This window comes from Syngnathus floridae, chromosome 16, assembly GCF_059516105.1.
Source record: "Syngnathus floridae isolate MCC-2025c chromosome 16, RoL_Sflo_1.0, whole genome shotgun sequence".
Classification (NCBI taxonomy): domain Eukaryota; kingdom Metazoa; phylum Chordata; class Actinopteri; order Syngnathiformes; family Syngnathidae; genus Syngnathus; species Syngnathus floridae.
In genome coordinates this window covers 8632114-8656130 of record NC_142428.1, presented here as the reverse complement: position 1 = coordinate 8656130, position 24017 = coordinate 8632114, and the positions used below count along the sequence as shown (strand labels likewise).

General features: G+C 41.0%; 1 protein-coding gene across 4 annotated transcripts; it reads left to right on the top strand.

Annotated features, from left to right (window-relative positions):
- The first annotated feature begins 1162 nt into the window (after positions 1-1162).
- kiz (kizuna centrosomal protein) lies at positions 1163-23679 on the top strand. Of its 4 annotated transcripts, XM_088401191.1 has the most exons (16): positions 1163-1314; positions 1602-1667; positions 2034-2196; positions 2917-2979; positions 4166-4583; positions 4644-4742; positions 4862-5039; positions 7732-7851; positions 8253-8417; positions 9176-9320; positions 12203-12362; positions 12766-12828; positions 14133-14234; positions 16801-16870; positions 20939-20985; positions 23394-23679. In XM_088401191.1, exons 1-16 carry the CDS (start codon positions 1241-1243, stop codon positions 23495-23497), a joined length of 2037 nt encoding a protein of 678 aa, XP_088257317.1. In that variant the 5' UTR covers positions 1163-1240; the 3' UTR covers positions 23498-23679. The 4 variants fall into 4 exon arrangements, with proteins under 4 accessions (XP_088257317.1, XP_088257316.1, XP_088257318.1 ...); XM_088401190.1 differs by having other exon boundaries at positions 4166-4742; XM_088401192.1 differs by lacking the exons at positions 20939-20985; positions 23394-23679 and adding an exon at positions 17484-17679 and having other exon boundaries at positions 4166-4742.
- Positions 23680-24017: the final 338 nt, after the last annotated feature.

Genomic DNA, 24017 nt, shown 5'->3' with positions numbered 1-24017 from the left:
ACGCAATGTGGCACTTAACAACAAAAATTGAATAAAACTCCCTTGCACGTCATCCCCCAACTCATGGAAAAACATGGGGAGGTGGGGCAAATTGTGTCTGCCCAGTGCTGAGAAAAAAGCGGTAAGTAACTTGACTCTCGCCTGTTTGATGAATGCAGAAGCAGAATTGAAACTGAGCACTGGTATTGATCCAATATTGATAATGACTTGGTATTGATTTTAATGATATCTGTCTGTACGACCTGACACTACAAAATTTTTTAACTGATCTTTTGAACGGTCATCCCTCTCTGGCACCAACATTGGCCATCTCACCATGTTCTAGACCAGGGGTGTCAAACAAATGTTTATCACGGGCCGCATCGTAGTCATAGTTTCCCTTGGAGGGCCATTATGATTGTCAACGTCTTCTATATAGGCTACAAAACAAAGTGATGAAGAACTAATTTTGAAATCAGAGACAAGTAAAAACTGTTCAAATATTTTAAAAAGACGAATTGCAAGTATCTATTTTTTTTAAAATGTGAAGACAATTTGTACTTTTAGTAATGACACATAGTTGATGCAAAATCTGTCTTCGTGGGCCACATAAAATGATATCGTGGGCCGCATCTGGCCCCCGGGCCTTGAGTTTGACACCAATGTTCTAGACTTTGAAATTTACTGAGGAAATTTCCCTCAAGAAAATCTCGTATAGCTTAGAATGTTTTTTTTTAACTCTCATTTCCTTGTTTCTTATTTATTCAATCCCTGGCCCTTGTGATCATGTTGAAGTGTTCACTAGAAAGAAACTGTATTCAGCTTCTCCTGATGCTGTCATCAGGAGGTGAATGAGAAGTCAGTGATAAGAGCTTTGATTACCTTGTAGGTGATACAGAGCTATACAAGTGAAAGACCATTTATTAAATGCCATTATTATCACATGCCCAACAAATAATTTTGATCAAACATTGCTTTTTTCCATTAAAAAAAAGATTTCTGTTACAACATAAGTGAGAACTATAAAACATAGCGGTGATATGTTGTGTTGATACAGCAAATTGCAAAATATTTGTTTCTTATGTTTGTTTCGTATGACGTTTTGTCACTCAGCCAATCCTCAAACTCGCTCGTCTCACGTGATCTTCTTATTTACTGTAAAGGGCTTCTGGGTAATGGTACTCATGGCAACCGTAGTAAATAAAAAAACGTCACCCATCTTGCTAGTCGGGGCACCGCCTCAGTGGCAAAGCAAGTGAAAATGGCCATTAGGGCTGGCGTGGACGACAAATATTTAGAGCGCATAACATCCATTCAACAGAGCATCCATCAAAGGTAAGGCGGATTTTACTTTTTACGACATTGCCTGTTTGCCCCTGACAAAGTTGCTATTTAGCTAGGTAGCTAGCCGCTAAAATAGCTTCGTGCATGCTTGAGTATGCATTGGATTATAGAACATGTACATTTGGGGATTTGCAGAATTGCAATCTCGCCTTTTGCATAGCAGTTGAGGTTAGACAGATCTATGGTAAGTAAAATTATTTTACGTTTGTGTGTGTGCGTTTTTGTGTTCGTACGTGCGTGTGCTCGCGTTGTGTGCGGGCGTGTGTGTTTACTTGCAGAGAGAAACAGAGGCTGCAGTTGGAAAAGGAGCTCTTTGGTGTTGACAGACCTTATAAACGAACGATGTAAGATAAAATGTAGTTTAATTTATTTTTCTTCCTTGGGGAGGGGGGTCGACAATATTTTCAGGATTATTTTTAATCTGTTTTAAATTATTTGAAAATGTATGTATTTTCAATAGTGCATGTGCTGTTAAAAGTAAACTGCTATCATAGCAAAGTGATTCTCATGAATAATAAGACACCAGGTCACAACTATAAAGCTTGGTTGAAAATAACATTTGAATTTAGAACAACTTGTGCTTAACCTTAACCCCCCCCCCCCCCCCCCCCCCCCCCCCACCCCCCCTTTCATTTTAAGCCTCGCTCTTATTTTTGACAAGAATCCTTGATAATCATTTCTTTGGTATAATAGCTCTCCTGTGCCTTCAGCTCTCAGATAAAAGGTTCCAAACTGCACGGTTATCTCAAGCAAATCTGTGTCAGGGAGGCACAAGCGAAAATGAGAAACCTTGAGCTTTTGAGAGATGTGGAGTGCCTTCAAATTAGCATGCAACAATACAGTCCTAACCTTTTAGCTTTGCAACAACAAAAGGTAATCACACACATTCACACATTTTTGTCAATATTGAATAATAAAAATGTTCCACATTTAAATTACCTCGTAATGTTTTTAATGCTCTTTGACATTTGGTGTTTTTAATGATTTGTATTAAAAAAAAAATGGCCTTTTAAAAAAATCATGCAAAAACACGTATCTTGTATCTCAAAGTATTTTTAAAGATGCCACTTTTTCCCTTTTGTCATATTTATCAACATTAAAGCAGTTTCACTGACAATAATAGCCTTCATGTCATTTTAACAGGGAGTCGTAAAATGTGCATTATTATTTGCAACAATGTGATAGTAAACACTCAAAATGTGCAATTTATCACAACAACCAAATGAATGAGCGGGGGCGGAAACAATGAGCCAGTCAGATTATCGCTTAAAACTCAACAACAGTGCTTGACAATTTAATATCAAATTAACAAAATTGGCTAATTATGACTCACAGAGTTAATTGGCCAATATAGAGACTGTGAAGTGCTCCAGAGGTTTAGTCCTTCTCTCCCCTCAAGCAGTTGGTTTATTTCCACTTGATGTTTTATAAGCACCACATTTGTTATGTGGAATGCACTTTGTTTTGTTTTAGCAGATTAGTTTCTCAAATACATCTTTTATTGTTGTGACTGAAAGTGTTAAATCTGACGAATTGATTTTGTGAATTTTAAAATTGGTCCTATCGCTCTGTTTGTCTAAATCTCTGTTACAGGCTGAATTTTCAGATAAAATTTCCAGATTTGTGGAAGAAATGAAATCAACAAGGAATTCAAAGGTATAATTAATTTTGCAGCATATTGTGTTTTGTCTTTAATAGCATAAAGAAAGAACATAACATGTCTAATGGCTATGCCACTCACCTATTGTTCATTGTGCACAAATATTCTTTTGCAATTTTTTTTTTTCCTGGTCTTATATCAAGCCGCTTTGTGTGTGTTTAGGTTTATTAAGCTTGGTAAATCTGCCACATTTAAACTTGGTGTGTGTAGTATCACAGGTGTCTAATCCTAGCCAGTGCATCAGTACAGGCAGTATAGTTCAAGCCCATAGCGGCTTTCTGCTTTCACTTAAAGCAGTTAAAGCTCTTTTAGATGAAATGTCTAAGACATCGCATAATAACTTGGAGCATGCTGTCTAGAGCAGTCACTTGTAACTGTGCGCCCCCCCCTCCCTTAGCCCCACCCCCCCTCGGTCTGTCGATATTGTAATGAGCAAAATGGTACCGTTCCTCCATTATGCATACAAGCCATTGGCTGGCAGTGTGCATGTCCCTCAGGCTGCAGCATTCATTAAGGGAAGCTTACCGGGCTGAAAGCTGGAGACAGATGATAACGGGATATGATTTTCATATTTAATACTTTCCTTGGAAGAGCACACGCGTGCTGCAGATTGATAGAAGAATCAATTGCTACTTTAGTGAGTCACTTTCTACTTTGCCCTGCAGCTACCGATGGAATCACTCAGCCAAGAAATTAACTTTCCCTCTTTTTTTATACTTACTTTGTGGATCTGCTGGGTGGGCTGCATGGTTTACAGTGAATGTTATTAAGCAGCTAACTGTTTGGTATTTAAGACGCTTATCAGAAAAGAAACAGAAGCTATGTTTTTTTTTGTTATTGTATATAGAGGGAGGTTTTTTGCCTCCTTCACTCCCCCCCCCCCCCTTAGTGACATTGACATGAATCAAAACTTGTGGAAAGGATTTCTTATGTGATTAAAAGTTAAAACATTGATCCTGAGACATTCTTTTGAGAGATGAAGTTGAGAGAATTCTGACCTTGACCCAAACACGCTACTCTCATTCACATTATAAAGTGGATATTTAGCCTACTTGAGATGAAAAACTCTCACAGTGGTCTTGGTTGAGTTAAAAAATGAAGTTAATTTGTTGTTTTATCTTGAAAAAAAATTACATTTACACACAGTGTGGGTTAATACAATTTTTACGTTTGTATTTGCAGCTGAAATCTGTACAAGGTGATTACAAGGATAGCTCCCTCTCTTACATAGCAGAAGATTTTACAAATGCCCCTACGGTCATGTCAGTTGGCCGCCAAACCCCCAAAGGGGCCAACCATGCAACTGGGATCACAAGTGTACTCTCACACAAAACATTGGACAGTTCGCCCAATCGTAGCATGTACTCCTGCAAACGACTACCAAGTGGCCCTTTGAAGGACTTCTCAGTTGTCAGAGAGGACGCCGACACCAGTCGAGCATATTCATCAGATGACGGTTCAGCTCCAGACAATTCTTCTGACGGCCGGGAAAACCCCCGAAAAAAGGCGCTACGGTTTTCTCAAACTGCACCTATTGCTAATGAAGATGAACTTGAACCTCAGGTGACCTTGAAGAGTCCTGAGAGGAATCCATCTCCAGGTAGCAACAATGACCCTATACGGCTGCAGAATCCTCCTGCTGAACACGTTAACTCCACAGAGATTGCTCTTCAGACACCCTTAATGGAAAATTCAGGGGAAGGTTTTAGCCATGTGATGCCTGGAACATCCTCTGCAAGAAAATCTGAAGATATCTCAGGTTTGAAAATGTGCTTTTCTATTATGTGTACTTTTGTGGATTTCCTGCTGAAGCTTGCATTTATTTTTTGCATTATGAAGATTTGAAATTGAACTTTTTTTGTGTGTGTGTCCATCCAGGCAGGTGTGACAGTTTCAACTCCAGCTCTGATGTGCAGTTGTCGGAGAGCACTGCGAGTGATCTGAGCATTTCCCTGTCACAATCTGAGTCGGAGGATGATGAGGCTGAGGCAAGGAATCCTGAATCTGGTGGAAGTTGCCACAGTCCCATCTCAACCGTTAAGGACACACCTCACTTGTACGTAGCATTTAATCTTACGGCCTTTTTTCAAAATTAAATATTTCCCTCGTATTCTGGCATAGTTCAGTGTTATTTATAGTTTAGCAGCCAAAAAAAAAACAAGAGGCTGTTCTCTCTGCTTATTACAGTGGGGCTGTTGATAATAGGAGCACACAATTTCTTCCAAGGCTGTCAAAGAGGATTGTGGGAGTCATGGTTAGATAGGCAGCCATGCACTGTGTAGCTCTGCAACAGCGGTGGCAGTGACGCATCTTACAGAGAGAGCTCAGGACCTGCCGCCAACCATATTGGCGTAATCCATGATAATGCCCTAACAGAGCAATTTTCTGCTTGAGAGACCTCAGGAACTCCCCAGTGGAGGAGGAAATTTGTGGCACCACAGAGTGTTCTGGAGGGTTGGTATGTGGCCAGCACTTACAGCCACAAATCCTTAGTGTGATGATGGCCTCTAGCTGTGAAGGATCATTTTAGATGGGTTCGGATGTGAATAAAGCCACGTTTACACCGACAGGTACAGTCCACTTTTACTCGTCGACGTACCGTTCGGAAGAATAAACCTTCTGACTTGAATTCGGACTGGTCGCGATCACGGAACATCTTAATAGTGTAAAACTGAATAATCCCCACCAAATCAATTATATGGGAAAATATTTTTTATGAGAAGACAAGACTGTCGTGTATTCTTCCTATTACAGCATTCACATTGTCACATGGAAGTGAAGGTTCTTTTTTGACCAATCAACAGTATGCAATGTGTCTAGCCACTCCTCTGCAGTTAGGCAGGTCCAAAGACACAACACCTACAAACATTAACAAACTGTTAACAACATTCAGAAGCAAAGCATTTATTCTTGTGATATACAGATTATTTATTTATACAGCATCTTGTACTCTAAAAAGTATTTTTTTCCCCTTTTCATTCTGGTAGGAAGCTTTGTTTAGTTTTCTCCCCTTTCCATATTGCTGCATTTTGAACAAAAAAAAAAAAAAGCTGTTATTTTCCTTTTGGAAAGTGTCGAATATTATTTGTAGTTTCTGTGTGGTCTGCGGTACTGTTTATAGCGTAACCTCAATAGGCGCCACAGTTCGCCTGTGCAGGGGCGACAACGGTGGGGGCTGCAGCTTTCATTGTTAACACTGAGGGCTTGTGTGTATGAGGAGAAAAGCAAAGGCTTTGATGTAAAGCTCCGAGAGCATCCAGTCTCCATCCTCTCCCTCTTTTCTTTCTTGTTCTCTGAGGTTAGAGTTTATATCGCTCCCTTCATTCAACCGGCAGTCGGGGAAAAACAAGCCAGGGCAATTCATTAGATTATCCCATTATATTTTTTCTCTTTACATGGTCAGGGTGAGTGAGGGCGTATGCCTGAAATATCCGCCAGGTTTCTTCAAGAAGCATAAACTGTTCGTCTACTTTCTGCATGATGCTTTTGCTCCACTGCTCATCTGAAACATTGTTTTAATTTCTTCTGGTTTATTTTATTGGGAACATTGAATCCATTGTTTAATTATACAGATTTTTACACAGACCTAGAAACTATATTCTGATGGAACCACTACTTGTGGTGTATTTTTATACGTCGCCATATTCCTCCCTGACACCAATCACTCTAGTGGTTAGGCCTATCTCACTTGAAAATGTGCACTGTACACTGTAGAGCAATATTGTAGCAGAGAACCTGACCCCCTTCCTCCAAGCTAACAATACGCCGCTGATAATGTCACGACAGTAGTAAACAGCGGCATGAAAGCAAGGTTGAAGACCTTGACGGTAAAGCTGTTAACAATACAATAAGAGCGAGGGTTTTTGCAAGGGCAGGAAAAAAAAAAAATCTCGTTCATTTTCTAACTCGCTAAAGGTCTCGTTCTAAAGAACACCGACAAAGTGGAGTAGAGTACGATGACTATTTTAAGGCTTTTGATAAGATAAATAGGATTTATAACGGGCAGATTGCATATAAGAGAATGGCATATATATTTGAAGATGCCAGATTAATCAGAATGTTGCTGGGAAATAATGTGCAAAATTGTAAGTCACCCTGCCTAACTCAAAACTTGTTGCAGATGGTTGTAAAATCTTTTTGGCCCATTTTTTCACTGAGGGCCTGAGAATCTCTCAGCTTGGGCTTCCTGGGAGAATTTAAAGAGGGCCACCCAGAGCTCGGTTCTCAAAAAGAGATGGATTTCCAATATCCAAACATCCATCTTTCAAATTGCCCCTGATCTAAAGTTTTGTGACATTTTACATCATATCATGGAATTATTTTTTTTGTTCATAGTGCATCCATTAAGCAACATCGAAAAACATTAAGAGATGCTTGCACCAGATTTTGCAAAAATATAATTTCCCTCCATAATTTATCATTCAATTTTGCTAATCACTGTGATTTTAATTATTTGTACTTTTACTGCATTCCTTGAAAAGTGGTTATTCAATCAGATATTTTAGTGGTGTTTATTTGGCACAAGGTATCAGTGTTTGATTTTATTTGCATATGTACTTTTTTGTCATTCTCGAATGTGTACTGCATATAAAATATGTATTTTAGAAATAGACAAAGATCCTAGAACGACCGTTATTTCATGTAATTTTATGGAAAATAATTTATGGGGATATACTATATCGTTATTGGGGTATAAAATTACCTTTATTATTATTATAGACACCTTTGACACCTCCAATTTTTTTCAGACTTTCCCTTGAAGGCCTCTTTAAACTTCTAGACTATATTGAAGGGCGATTCCATGGTGAACAGACAAGAGTCTATGGAAATTTTTCACTTGATGAAAGACAACTTAATCGAATTATCAGGTAAACGTCTTCCCTTTCCCCACTGTGTCCACAATGAAAACATGGCGCATGTGCAAGAACCATGAGACACATTAAGGACTTGCTTATTCGGGCTCCAAAATATAGATCAGTTTGTAACTAGACAAATAATTTGCAGTCTACCAATTTGTCTTAAATTTATGAAGCATATCAAAGTCATTTTTATTCTGACTGTTAACACCAGTACAGCCAATTACTTCTCTCACTTTGTGCCGATATCCCCATTTCCAATCATCAAGTGGCCGTCTTGTCTCACAGCCTTCGGTTTACGGCGCAAAGCATGGCGTGTGCATCCGTCTGTGTGTATGAGAGCGGTGTTAACAGCTGTCGGATTTACTCCATGCACATCCCCGCCAATGGCTTGTCTGCTCTCTATTGGACAGTCTTTGTGACAGTGAAGCGGGCTTGCATGAGGAGGACCTTGAAGCATGTGGCGCAGTGGTGCTTCATGAGCTCCAGAGGTTGTCATTGAGAACAGAGAAGGGCTGCCTGCTCCCACAGGAGCTTGTGAGTGCATACCAATCCAGAACTGAGCATATAGCAGTCAGGTGAGGGTGCTGCAACCACCATGAATATTTTTTTTTCCAATGTTGACCCGGATTTATAATTTCGATTGTAAAAAGATATTTGCTATTGTGGTGTTAATCCTAATTTCTATGAGTCCTGTTTCTCAAAAACCTTGACGTGTTTCTCAAAAACCTTTGAGGACCTTTAAAGAGCAAGAATGAATATAGTATGTAAAGATTAAATTTGATTTTAGAGTGTATGGAAAAAAAAAAAAAACTCCATTCGCCAAATAGGAGTACATCTGAAGTGATGCCTGTTTTTTTTTTAAGACGACGGGGGAGGAGAGTCACAATTTCAGCAGACACCGCCATTCAATACATTCTACCTCCACAAATGGAAAGGTCATTTTTGGTGTCTCCTCCTGCTGTAATGCAGCACGGGTGAATGTCATGAGTAAATTAAAATGCCCTATCTACGACTTGCAGTCCTTTGGATAATGGGGAGTTATATACTGAGCCAAATCCACGCTCTGCTCCTCTACCCTATTGATTTTGCTCAGACATCTGCTATATTTCCAATCTAAAGAAAACCGTCGTCCTCCACAGTAACAATGGTTTTTTGACTATTTTATTTACTAATACACTAATTTAATTCTCTATTTAAACCATGGACCTGTCATGTGTTGCGGTTCATCGTTTTCTGGATGGACATTTAATGTGTTTGAATGGAGTACAACTTGAAAAATGTGATATAATTTATATCTGTCAAATGTCTGACCAACCCCCGCACTCACACACAGCCTCCCTCCTGGCGCCGCTCGGCTGTGGGATCGCTGGTTCAAGCACGCCCTTCTGCTCAAGGAGAGCCGTGTCCATAGTACTGAGCGCTTGGTCGAGCTGTTTGCGCCGTTGCTGATAGAGCGTCATGCAACATACCTCCACCAGGTAGCGTTGGAGTCACACACATGAGTTGTGCACACACGTGAGACACTTCAATTACGTGCGTGTGTGTTTGTGCATAAATATGCAGGCACGCATTTTTGTATTTGTCTGGATCAACCCCTGAAAAATAAGCTTTGCTCTGAGGATGGTTTTTGACTTGTGAGGACATTTTGACTGGTCCTCACAAAGAAAATACTAGCCCTGTTAGTCTTAAGGAATGTTCAGTATAAGTTTCAGAAGATGTCCTCCTTGACATTCTAAACTCAGGAAAGTGTGTGTTTGCCTGTGCACAAGGGAGCACATTTGTGTATTGCAGGTGATGTTCGATGAATGCAATCCAATTTTCTGATTTGTTGAAAGCACAGAAATTTTCTCTTGTGCTGTTTCAGTCATGTAACAAATGAAAGGGGGAGGGGCTGCACAGGAATGAATGAAATGTGGTAGATAGTATGCATTTATGCTATTGGGGAAATCTACAAAATGTGTTTGTCATTTTTATACATACATATTGTACAAATTAGAACACCATTGTGCCAAAGTTCATTTGTCATCATATATGCCTATAATTAAGTGTGGATAGCTTAAAATGGCATGATACAGACCCTTTAAGACTCAAACTCATTTTTGTCACGGCTGCATCAGAGTCATAGTTTCCATCGGAGGGCCATTATGATTGTCAATGTTTTTTATATACAGTATAGGCTACAACACAAACTGAATAACTAGTTTTGAAATCAGAGACTAGTAAAAACTGTTAAAATATTTTAAAAAGACTAATATTAATAAAAATTGCAAGCAATATCTCTTTTTTTGTAAAAGTGAAGACAATTTGTAATTTTAATAATGACAAAGTCGACGCAAAATTTGTCTTCGCGGGCCACATGAAATTATGTGGGGGGGCCGTATCTGGCCCCCGGGCCTTGTGTTTGACACCTATGCTTTAAGACCCCGGTGTCAACCCTCCCATTTCTCTAGAAAATTACTGAAAGTGTTGAGCACAACACGATTACATGATCGCTAGCAATGTAGTTGAACTTTTTTAGTCTGTCATGCAAGTCTGAGATGGTCCCTTAAAAAGTGACTATTGATCTTTCACTGGCTATGTGGTCCAATGTAGCAAATATATGTGTGTGTGCGCGCCTACACTATTTATTTGTGTTTTTAGTGCTGTGGTACGGGAGCCCTCTTTGTGTCTGGTGTTTGATGCCAAAGGCTGGCTGCCTCCTCATCAGATTGCTCCACACATTGACCCAGACAAAAGGGAAACCCTGACCCGTGTGCTAATGGCAAATTACACTCTCTGCTTGTCTTCTTTCATTCCATGTGGCATATTCATCTGACAAGCACTCATTTCATTTTTTTGTCACTTAATTTGGTATCTTTCCCAAAAGTGAATCAGTCAGCTGGTCCAGATTCATAGCAGAATCTTTTTTTTTTCCATGTTAATGCCATTGACTATTCTCAATCATGCAGACTCAATTTTCACTTTGTTAGACATTCTTTTTTTGTTTCCTCCAAAATTAAAAAAAAATTGTGACAATTATTCGACTGGATTTTAGATAGGTTTCCATAATATGGCTTTCTTCATCTTTTTTTTTTTTTTGGCCACTAACACCTTCCACGCCATTAAAGTTAGTAAATATGATTACTTGTCTAAAAGATAAACAACAATAAGCAATGATTTCAGCAATTCTTTGTTTATGTATACCACCTGTGGAAATGCTTTCTATACTGTATATATCTCTTCCTTTTGTTGAGTTTTGTACACAATATCACTGAAGTCCTTGTGGCATGAAGATGTCACTTCAGTGCCTTGGACACAATGAGAAAAGGCAAAGATAGAGGCTGTAGAGCCACTTGAAAATATGAAACCAACAAACCTAAGAGAGAGACTGCCATCGTCATAGTATCCCAGTGCATCAGTGAAAAGCGTTCCTCCTGCTTTATCGCTCGCTTCATCCACTCCCTCCATCTTTATTCTTCCTTTTTTTTGGAGGGGGGGCTCTTGGCCGCTCCTCTGTAGTCTCTTACAACTGCTTACTTTCTCCAAATGAGGGCAACTACAATTTTCCATTCTCTTCTTAGCAGACAGAACAACCACTCTGGGAAATGGGAGCTTGCAGCTCACATGCACACACTCAAAGAAGCTCTTTGAAAATTCTAGTGCTATTTGATGTTTGAGTCCGCAACAGCCCCTCAGCCCACAGTACATTTTTAACTAAACCTGAGTTTAGACAAAAAAAAAAAAAAAAGTATATCAAGGACATGAATCAAGTTTTATTGTGCAAGAGCATCAATTACCAAGTGGCACAGTGTCGTGGTTGGAATCATCTTGATCGTTGTCCTTATCCTTGTGCCACATCGCCGCACATTTAAAAAGTAGCAAATGATGAGGTCTTTGATACCAAAAGAGATGGTGATGGCTGGATTAGGGTGAGAGGAGAGGAATGAAATCAATGTGCGACATCTCTTCTTAATTGTATGCCCTCATACCCGAGAGATTATAAAAATCTGATCTGGTGAGGAAGGAAAAGCAGTTTGTCTCAATGCTCTCAGCCTAGAGGGGAGATACAGTATGCATGTTGCACTTTAACACCAGGAAGATTGCATTCTTTGGGCGTTTGACTAATCTCATCGATGAAAAGAGAGGGTGCGAAGAAAAAAAATTGTGATAGAGAGGGCGAGTGCAAAGAATAGTGTGCAAAATAATTTTCCACTTTAAATGACTGGGAGATGTTGTCCTAATTTTCTCTTGGTTTTAATTAGAGACCAACTGTGGTCCAAATAAACCTATATAAATACCTTATCGGTCTGAGTTTAATCTAACACTTCCTTCCCTGAATGGGAACAATTAATGGTTTGGTTTTAATTTGTGCTGCTCGCAGGCCAAAGTGCTACTGAGTTCACAGCTTTCCCGGTCCAGTGAGAAGTGCCCCTCTGCAGATGAGGAGAGTGACTCTACTTGTTCTTTTGGCTCTCCTTCTCATCAAGCTCATGGTGGAGAGGTCAAGTCTGCTAGTGGGATCCAAAAGCAACAGATCCAAGGTCGGGAAAAGTGATTCAAGTTCAGTGCACATCTACAGTTTTACACAAAAACACCATTTTGTTTCCCAATCAAAAGAAATTACAAAATTTTTCATATCATGAAGTATGCTACTCTATAGTAAATCTGTCATTTTACTGCAATGTAGACTATCAAGGTAAATTTAACGACATCTCGATACTGAAAATTACCATTGCTGAGCACAAAAAAAATTCTACTTTTTGTGAAAGAAATCGATTTCACCATTGAGCCGACTCCCTCCCTATCTGGTTTTCATGCAGCTAGCTCTTTATTCTATTCAGAGCTAAATAAAGACCTTACATTCCCATTTCCATCCCCACACTCTTTTTTTTTTTTTTTCTCCCCTTACCAATGCATCTCACTATGCACTTCCATTCCTTACAGAACTACAAAGTGCTGAAGAGGACAGCCACGACGAAAGCCCTGTGCAAAGTGTTCCTATTAGAGGTAAAAAGGCATTGCCTGTGTCCCAGCATTCACACTTTCCTTATGTGCTGGTTTGTTTGCTTCCTACTGCAATGAATAATAGGCCCTTTTACACAGTGGCAGCATGATCAAGGTGAAGCTAGGGGTCAAAGTCCCACCTCAAGAGCGGGGCTAGTTCGCGCTAATTAGCTCATAGAAAATACTAGCCGTGTTTTCTCCCCACTCTTAGGCAAGCTGGAAATATTGATCGCTTATTATTCCAGAATAATGTGTTTGTGGTTCAGTGGTTCGTACACGAGATCTGTCATCGGTTCTCATTATCCTTCTAACAGCGGCTGAACTTGAAGAATACTCGCTGTGAGGGCATCCTGCAGTAGATGGTTTGCCTGTCCTTCTGCTGCTCTGAAATGTGAAGTGAGCTTATGCTACCATTGGTTACCAGGTTTCCCACTGAGTGTTTTCATGTGTGAAAATCCCTACGGTGCGTAGCCAGCAAAATGAGTCCATTTGTTCAAAAGGGACCCCCAAAAAAAGGCGGGAAACATAGTAAATGATATATTTTTTTTTTTTTTTATCAAGCTCACAATTTTTTTTTTTAGCACCCAAGTGAAAGCTGATGATCTGCAGTTAAAGTACATCTTGTTCCATTTTAAATTGATCGCGGTGATCTTTACAGCCAAAAAGATGCAAATGATGTCACGATAATTATGAAGCCTCATCTTTGGATGTGAAACATCTGAGCCTGACTCCATTTAGCAAAAATACTAAACTGAAGTGTAACTTTTTAAAGGTGAATTCTAAAGTCAGCCACATAAGTGTTCACCTGTGCAACTACTTTAGCTCAGTTATTTCCTGAAAATGTCTCTTCTAAAGAAGATGTTTTTGTTTTCATTTTAATTCTACAGGTCATAGGTCAAATTACTTTACTGTGCTCTCATTTTTTGGTATTACAATCAATTTACGTTTGACTGGGTGTAGAATTTTGTATTTTGCGTGCCAACATCTTAATTATTAATTTCTCCGAATGGGAAATTACCCTGGTCAGGGGTTACTGAAAAAACAAGTCTGTTGATTAATTACCGTGATGTGGAGAAACTGAGATTGCTACTTTTTTTTTTTTTTTTCCCCTTGAATCAACAGTTAAACTGGCGTGTTCACCCATGTTTTTAAGTGAGATTTTAAGACTCAGCTACTGAAGCATGTTGGCTCATCAAACACAGAAACCTCGGAAAGTAGGAAACCTGGCTTTTAAGCAAATATTTGACTGGCTGTGTGTGTGTGCATGTGTGTGTCTGCGTGCGCATGTTGTGTGCGTGTCTGAACAGAGACAAAAGCGTATCAGTTACTTAAGCGATCAGCCATGCAAGAAGACCTGCCGAGTTCTGAAGAGGAGGAGGAAGAAGAGGGAGAGGAGGATGACCTATCAGGTAAGAACTGGGGACACCCTGTTCTCATGAGCAATACTTAAATTTTTTTTGCCAAAACAAGTCAGCATAATTAATTAGAAGTTTGACGCATATTTTTTATCCATCCATCCATCCATCTTCTTCCGCTTATCCGGGGTCGGGTCGCGGGGGCAGCAGCTTTAGGAGGGACTCCCAGACTTCCCTCTCCCCAGCCACTTCATCCAGCTCATCCCGGGGGATCCCAAGGCGTTCCCAGGCCAGCTGAGAGACATAGTCTCTCCAGCGCGTCCTGGGTCGTCCCCGGGGTCTCCTACCGGTGGGACATGCCCGGAACACCTCCCCAGGGAGGCGTCCAGGAGGCATCCTGATAAGATGCCCGAGCCACCTCATCTGGCTCCTCTCAACGTGGAGGAGTAGCGACTCTACTCCGAGTCTCTCCCGGATGACCGAGCTTCTCACCCTATCTCTAAGGGAGAGCCCGGACATCCTGCGGAGAAAACTCATTTCGGCCGCTTGTATCCGAGATCTCGTTCTTTCGGTCACGACCCATAGCTCGTGACCATAGGTGAGGGTAGGAGCGTAAATCGACCGGTAAATTGAGAGCTTTGCCTTTTGGCTCAGCTCTCTCTTCACCACAACGGACCGGTACAGGGTCCGCATTACTGCCGACGCTGCACCGATCCGCCTGTCGATCTCACGCTCCATCCTCCCCTCACTCGTGAACAAGACTCCAAGATACTTGAACTCCTCCACTTGGGGCAGGATCTCATCCCCGATCCGGAGAGGGCATTCCACCCTTTTCCGATCGAGGACCATGGACTCGGATTTGGAGGTGCTGACCCTCATCCCGACCGCTTCACACTCGGCTGCGAATCGTTCCAGCGAGAGCTGGAGATCACGGCCTGAAGAAGCCAACAGCACCACGTCATCTGCAAAAAGCAGAGACGCGATGCTGAGGTCCCCAAACCGGACCCCCTCAACGCCTCGGCTGCGCCTAGAAATTCTGTCCATAAAAATTATGAACAGAATCGGTGACAAAGGGCAGCCTTGGCGGAGTCCAACCCTCACTGGGAACGAATCCGTCTTACTGCCGGAAATGCGGACCAGACTCTGGCATCGGTGATACAGGGACCGAACCGCCCTTATCAGTTGGCTCGGCACCCCGTACTCCCGAAGCACCCTCCACAGAACCTCCCGAGGGACACGGTCGAACGCCTTCTCCAAGTCCACAAAACACATGTGGACTGGTTGTGCGAACTCCCATGCACCCTCGAGGATCCTGCCGAGGGTGTAGAGCTGGTCCACTGTTCCACGGCCAGGACGAAAGCCACACTGCTCCTCCTGAATCCGAGGTTCGACCTCCCGACGGACCCTCCTCTCCAGCACCCCTGAATAGACCTTACCAGGGAGGCTGAGGAGTGTGATTCCCCTGTAATTGGAACACACCCTCCGGTCCCCCTTCTTAAAGAGGGGAACCACCACCCCAGTCTGCCAATCCAGAGGCACTGTCCCCGATGTCCACGCAACGTTGTAGAGGCGTGTCAGCCATGACAGCCCCACAACATCCAGAGCCTTTAAGAACTCCGGGCGGATCTCATCCACCCCCGGGGCCTTGCCACCGAGGAGTTTTTTGACTACCTCAGTGACTTCGGCCCCAGAGATTGGAGAATCCGCCTCAGAGTCTCCAGGCCCTGCTTCCTCAATGGAAGGCGTGTAGGTGGAATTGAGGAGGTCTTCGAAGTATTCTCCCCACCGACTCACGACGTCCCGAGTCGAGGTCAGCAGCACGCCATCCCCACTGTAAACAGTGTTGACGTTGCACTGCTTCCCCCTCCTGAGACGCCGGATGGTGGACCAGAATTTCCTCGAAGCCGTCCGAAAGTCATTCTCCATGGCCTCACCGAACTCCTCCCACGCCCGGGTTTTTGCCTCAGCAACCGCCGAAGCCGCGTTCCGCTTGGCCATCCGGTACCTGTCAGCTGCCTCCGGAGTCCCGCAGGCCAAAACGGCCCGATAGGACTCCTTCTTCAGCTTGACGGCATCCCTTACCGCCGGTGTCCACCAGCGGGTTCGGGGATTGCCGCCACGACAGGCACCAACGACCTTACGGCCACAGCTCCGGTCGGCCGCCTCAACAATGGAGGCGCGGAACATGGTCCACTCAGACTCAATGTCCCCCGCCTCCCCCGGGACGTGGGATATTATTTATATTTATATAATATATACATATTTTTTATTTCTTGAAAATCCTTGTAACTTTTTTGTTTTATTAATTTTCAAAAAAAATACCCAAATGAACCTCTAACCACTTGAAGTTAAAAGGGAAAAATAAATGCAATTAATTTATTTGACATAAAGAGACTTTACTGGTCAGTAATGCTCAAAGGCACAATTTATATAATATTATATGATATAATATAATCATATATTTCAGTGTCAATTCCTGAGAAATATCTATTGCTCTACCACTCAAAAAAACTCTTTTCACTGGATTCTGTCAGATTTATTTCAAAGTTTCTAAATGATAATTCCAAGTATGGAGCGTATCCAAATGATATTGTTATCTGCTCTCGATGACTCTTTTCAGGAAAAAATCCTGGCCCTAAAGTGGACCTTGGGAGGGCCAAACGCTCCTCACCTCAAGACCCTTATCCTCGGTAAGAACGTTGTTATTCAACAGACCACAGGAAATGGGCCACCAGACACCAAAGTGGTTGATGTACATTTGCATGGCGACTCTAATAATTGCCTGTTCATTTCCATAAGATCAAGGGGCACCGACCATTAACTTGCTCACAAAGACAAAAGGTCCCTTAAGCCCCCCTCACTCTGTTGACAAGGTTCAAAACCCATTTCACAACTCAAAATCAAAACGGCAACCCCAAAGCTAAATTGGCGTCATAATATCACTGCCTCCAGGCTTGATGCGAGAATGCAAACGCATCATGTGAAGAAGGATGAAGGGCAACTACTTTCAAAGAAGTGTTGACAAAGACAAGCGTCTTTTCATTTTCCACCATCAAATGCATTGAAGCTGCTCAAATCACGGCCCTGAGTGGACCGGTTCAAGAACGTTTAATGATAAACAGCCTTGCGGAAGATAGCAGCGTTGTGCTTACATTTGAATATCAACACAACTTCATCAAATCTGCAATTGACTACCGGGTCCTCGGAGCACCTCTTCGCCACAAAACCCATTTGGGCTCCTGTAATGGCTGCATAAACGTTATGAGGAATAATCTTCTCTGATTTCATGTGATTACTGGGCAGCACGTTGATCCAAGGGCTGAAGGCTGCACGTCCCCAGCCTGGCAAGCAGGCGCTGCGGTCTGCCTATTAGCCCAGTGAAGGGCTAATGGCCTGACTCTATTGTGGTCCTCATTGCTGCTGATGCCTGCCTCTGCCAACCGCCGTGCGCCGACCCACCCTATTTAATAAACATGAGCCAATTTCGGACCCTCTCAGATGTTGCTTGTCTCCATCTTATTAATTTACATTGGAAGCGCAAAATAGGGACAGTATATATGATCAGACCAAATTCTCAGAAATTTATTTTGGAAAAAAGCAGTGACTGGGTGCACAAGTTGACCATACTGAACACTCATAGTCATTCAATTAGAAACAATGCTAATACGTCCGATAATCACCTTCAATTCAATTTGTGGTCTCAAGTTTTCTTTTTTTTTAATCACCTCCTGGATGTTAGATTTAAGCGGCCCATTTATTACAGTCACTTCTTGCACTTAAATGCACCCACAAGTGGTATATGTGATTGGACCAAATTCTCAGAATTTTTTTGGGGAAAAAAGCAGTGATTGGGTGCACAAGTCGACCATACTGAACACTCAGTCTCTTCAATTAGAAACAATGCTAATACGTCCGATAATCACCTTAAATTCACTTTGTGGTCTCAAGTTTTCTTTTTTTTTTATCACCTCCTGGATGTTAGATTTAAGCGGCCCATTTATTACAGTCACTTCTTGCACTTAAATGCACCCACAAGTGGTCTCCAAGCCCTGCACTCAAGCAGAAGCATAACACTGCAGGACGCTCTGCCCTGCTTCTCTCTGTTTCACTTTGTCGCACTTTGCCCTTTCTCCATCTCCTTGCCCCTCTTCCTCCATCCTTGAGTATTTTTTTCTCTCTCTCTCGCTCTTTGCCAACTCCCTCCCTCTTCATCATTATTTGCTTTGTTTTATTTATTTATTTTTTGTCAGCGAGCTGATGAGTGACATGAAAAGGAAGATGAAGCTTCAAAAATGTCCTCCTCCTGTGTTGTCTTAGACAATAATTATGATTTGTCTGGTAAGCTTAGACTACAGCAGAAGGGGATTGTAGTTTTGAGCAGAGGCTTTGGCGCAAAAAAAAAAAAAATTGCATTTATAACTCTTTGTGAAGCTTCTCATTATGTGTGGGCCTGATTCATTAAGTAATTGGTTTGCAGTTGTTTACATGAGTATTAAGGCCTTCTATTCAGGGCCTTTGAGAGATACATTGTGCAAATGTTGCATGTTATGAATGCAGAATGAGAGGCGGGGGGCCAGTCCTATTGGCCAAACACTGCACTTGGATGAAAAGCGAGAGAAAAGCACTGGGTGCTGCTTTGCATAGCAATGACCGAAGCCTTAATAAGCTTTACAGATTAAATACATGCAGTCTATACAAGATGCAAAGAGATACTCTTAACACATTTATGTGTGCTCATTTCACTATTATGGAGTTTGGGTGAATAGTCTTTCTATAAAATGTGTGTATTGTAACTGTGAGGGAAGCAACTGATCTGCAACATTTATTAAGGATTTGTTCATTACAAATCTTTTGCTGTCTTTTTGAATGCTGAAGTAAAATCACTTTGTGGTTGAGTGGGGATGAAAGGAATAATGCACGAAGGAGTGAGTCTTAATAAGCAGCTGCACTCCATGTAAAGACCACTTGTTCCCTTTTGTATGCAAGTGCATGCCACTGCTTCCTCTAGTGCAAAGAAACATTGTGCTCCTTTCTCCCATGGACATTTGGGAGACTACACCTTCCTTATTTATTGTTTTTTAGCAATTTGGAATACCCTTTTTGAAATATAAATTCCTCTGTTTTTAATCGGCAGCACGGCCACACACACTCGCACGTAAGAAAAAGATCCTCTCACCATCAGCCGGTGTTATTGTTGTGCCTAGTGCCTGCTTGACAAAAACCTTGACACAACAATTAGTGGTTTACAGCTTTGCCGTGGACAACGGGATGTGCTCAAGCATTCGACCTCAAATCATTCAGTGTCAAAATCAGAAGCGCTCTCTTTCTCTCGTGGATAGGCGATGTGTGTCGATCTCTGACGGCTCGCTGGGAGGAGGGAAGGACAGGAGAGGCGAGAGAAAGGAACAGAATGAAGGGGAGGTCCGAAGCTCGAGAGGGAGGAAGAACAAAATTTGGGCGCAACATTATGTGCACTTAAGAAAAAAAGATTACAAATTGAAAATGAGACTTTATATTGAGTTTAATTAGACTATTTGAGTACCAATTTCAGTTTAATATAAGGAATGATTTTTTTTAACCAATGATGACAAACACTAAGTGATGATGGAAGTCTTTTAATTTTATTTCAAAAATGTGATTGACATAAAGCACCCCACAATAAAAAAAAATAGCACATTTTTAATACCAGTCATTGTCTTCTGCTCTTATGTACATTTTAGTTTTCATTTTTTTCTGTTGTATCTCATTAGATTATGAAGGTGCATAATAATGTAAGGTATTCTTATGGTGATATGTCCTTTTTATTATCTAATATTATATTTTACCGTTGGTCACACTGTCAGTCAGTCAAGCAGCATCATAGGCTGTACTCGCTGGACTGCCACTGTTCAGAAGACTGATGGGATCACGGCCGCTTCCACTCAGTTGCAGTACAAACTCATTGCCAGCAGAGAGCACTCACATGTTAGAGTGTGCCCACTCATGGAGCACTCACAGTTGCCTCTTGTTGTTTGCCCCCCACTAAGGGTGACATCCTGCTGCCATTCAGGCCCGTTAGAGTACATCCAAGCTTAGCCTAAACATTGTTTGTGCGGGGGTCATAGCTGGGATGGGAGTAGGAGTTGATGGGAATGATGAGGTGATGGGTCTACTTTTACCTTTAGACAAGCTCTGCTGTGCAAAAGTGCTGTTGAGCTATTAACATTTGTGTGTGGGTGGCAAGAGCTTAAAAAAATCGGGTAAACAAAAGCATTTTTCAGCAGCTCGGTCTGTATTTGCAAGCCAGCGTTAAATGCTTTTTAAGCATTATTTTTTTGTCAAACCTTCTTATTTGTATGTTATACTATTAGTTCCACAATTTTTATGAGGTTCTCAAATGAGCCCGAGAGATTGTAGGTCAGTGCTATTTTTTTTTTTTTTTTTGTAGAATTACAGCACATAGTGTCCGCAAGCCATATTCGGCCAGTCAACTAAAACAAAGTATGCAAGTTGACAGCAGTTGACAGCTTCGATCATATAGTTCAGTCCAGAAATATTGGGATGATACAGTTTTTCTTTTTTTAAGACTTTCCATCTACCAATCACCACGACGGCTTCGTAATAAAGTCAGATGTGATTCAAGTGTGAATGATCAGATTTAATTTAAGAGATTGACAAAAATATGACATATTTACCATTTGTAATGTGAGGAATTGTAACCATTTTATATTGAATTTACTTTGTTCCGTTCAACGTGATAACTGTCTTTTTGTTTATAGGAGAGACAAGGTGAACCCAAAGATTTATTCTGCTCTGCAGTCAAAAGGTAAGTAGCATATACAAAACCACATAGTAGGTGGAAGTAGACAACTACCATTACTGCAGTTTTAGCTCACTTGAAAACTTTTGTCGAATACATAATGCATATAAAATGATCACACCTTTTAAGTGCTCTAAAGTGCTGAACTCCGAGGCCAACCCATTTTTTTAAAGACTAAACAAAATGTATTTATTTATTTATTCATTCATTCATTCATGCATCCATTTATTTATTTATTTGTTTGTTTCTTTAAAACATGACCCACAATGGATTTAATCCTGTATCAGTGATGTGACATAATGAACTGCCACAGATTTTAGCGCATAAAACAAATCGTAATGTTATAATTTTCCCTCAAATTTATCATAGGTACCATTAACACCTCTTTTAGGCACAAAAGTAACTAGCAAATTGTTCTGAAAATGTCATCATCAGAATACTGCATTATATTGAAATACCATCATAATATTACCCTTTCATGATTCAATATTAAATGTAAGTTTTTCTCTATTTTTCATTGGATGGATTATTTGAAGCAAAATACACCATATAGTTCTCACAGTATAAAAGGAAGGAACCAAATATGGTTTTGTGTGCATATGTGTCTTCCACTTGGCCAGTGCTTCCACTTGAGTATGACACATCAGTCAGAGACACTTGAATTGGTTTTAAAGACTTTGTCAAAAGAGGCTAATTGTATCGGATAAACGTTAAATACAGTATATGAATTTAAGCTTCATGTGAACACGTTGTTTTGTGTTGCCTGTCTTGGCTCCCTGTGACAAGAGTTATTGTAACTCAATAGGACCTGGTTAAATAAAGGTTAAATAAATTTAAAAATAAATTATAAACACCAGCCCTTTAATTGAAAATTTCTCTCAAAGGAGCTATGCTTTTTGAGGACTTTAGAGTCAGAAATTGACCTTGAAGTTAAATCCCTTTTAGAGAATTTGTAAGCCACAATTAGACCTTGAAGGTAAATCCCTATGAAAAGAAACACATACGTAATGTTTTTTTCACAATCACTAATCAGAAACATTATTGGTCTGACTTCAGGTAATCGCTTACATTTCTGATTAAATAAAAGCACCTTTCAATAATCATTTCCTGCTTCTGGAGCTTTGCTGATTTTTCAATGGTGCAAGATTGCCATCATTAGGATGTTAGCTGTTTCATGCCCTTGTTTCTGAAAAATCTAGGTACACTGACAATATCATGAGATCTAATACAAGAGCTTTATCAAAAGCTTTCCTCATACAAAGCTAATTTCTATCAGAGACTTCCAGCCATCCATTCATTCTCTACACCGCTTATCATGTTCAGGGTCGAGGGGCTGCTGGAGCCTATCCCAACTGACCTTGGGCAAAAGGCGGACTATGCCTTGAACTGTTTGGTCAGAGAATTATTCATATAAACCAGGATTATGTGACATGCATTGGTACATGCTGACATGGGTTAGAGTCCTGGTGGATTGTGCCAGGAAGTGCATTCATTGTAAAACCTGTGCCAAATAATTTATAACTGTGACTACCGTATTTTCCGCACTATAAGGCGCACCTAAAAACTTCAGATTTTCTCAAAAGCCGTCAGTGCGCCTGATAAACCTTATATATGGACCAATATGGATTCGTGGATGAGGACTAACTTATTAAAGTAAGCTTTACGTGTTTATTTTGTGTGTTGTGTGATATTAACGTTTGAGCAACGTTGAGTTATTGATATATTGTTATTGTTTTCACTATTCCAAGTGTTACTATATTGTGATTGCATTAACGTTTGAGCAAGGTTGAGTTATCTATTCTATGCGCTTTATAAATCCGGTGCGCCTTATATATGGACAGTTTTAAAATGGGCCATTCATTGAAGGTGCGCCTTATAATCCGGTGCGCCTTATAGTGCGGAAAATACGGTACGTTTACATGCAGTCAATATTCGGGTTTGGGTCATATTTACGATAATTACGAATTACTGCCGCAGTTGAACTACCCGGTTTAAACAGCGAGGCACAGATATCATAATGCAAATAGATGTTTTTTTCGCTTGTTACTTTCTACCGTCAATAAAACATATTATTGGCTGCCAGCCTTTAACATAAACAACCCTTAAAAGAAGTAATTTCAAATTTTCTGCAGTACAATGGAAAATGTTTTCATAATATAGCTAATCAAGATCAATTGTATGGAAATAAATATACAAGAATGCATGAAAGGGAGTGCAAATAATATGTATGAAAGAGAGCGCAATAAGGTCTTTATTGCGGTATTTCAAGGTCAGTTTTACCTTGAGCGCATTCAACTGCTCGTCAAGTGTCGATTTACCGGGTTAACAAATGTATGCATATGAGTTTAAGCATCATACAATGCTAAACATCCAGCGGTCATGGAATATTTTTTTCATTCTATTGTCTGTTGTAGAGTTCTGGGAAGAGTCAGATGACAGCAACTCAGACATCGAAGCAGCTTTGCGTCCACAACCTTTGAACACGAATGACGACGACACAGATGACTTCTACGACTGAAGCTCGCCCAGTGATGTGTTATTAAGTTCTACATTTATATAAAAGAGCCTGCCCACATGTTATTTTACACCAGGATTCCTAATTTACCATTCTTCATCGTAAGTTTGTTGTCATAAAAACAAATAATAAAGTTGGCAACTCAAACGCTGTATGTGAAGAGTTGCCCAACACTCTGCTCTTAACCCTGCTTCAGTCTCTTTATGTGAACAACTCTCCCAGCTCATAATAGCAGCTCGAAATAGATTAAACTGATCTTTTAAAGCGATTTGTTTGCACTGGGCTGAAAATCATGCATTTTGAATGCCGCAAGCATCTCCGAGTGCTCTGCCTCCAGCATGCTCGAGTGTAGTGATGTGAGTCACCTGTTAAATGACAAAGCACAATGTCCTCTCGGCACGCTGCCACACGACCTGTGAACCATCTGAAGTGCACCGTCCTTGCATGCTGTACCCCCCCACCCAGGGTACAAAGTGTTAGAATGGCCCAAATGTGTCTTCACTACAGCTGCCTTTAATTGTGC

What these genes read in the sequence shown, in the direction of transcription:
- kiz (XM_088401190.1), top strand. Translation starts at nt 1,241, where the DNA reads ATGGCCATTAGGGCTGGCGTGGACGACAAATATTTAGAGCGCATAACA. An exon ending in AAAATCTGAAGATATCTCAG is followed by an intron (nt 4,743 to 4,861) that starts GTTTGAAAATGT and finishes GTGTCCATCCAG; the next exon opens with GCAGGTGTGACAGTTTCAAC. An exon ending in ATGCAACATACCTCCACCAG is followed by an intron (nt 9,321 to 12,202) that starts GTAGCGTTGGAG and finishes TGCTGCTCGCAG; the next exon opens with GCCAAAGTGCTACTGAGTTC.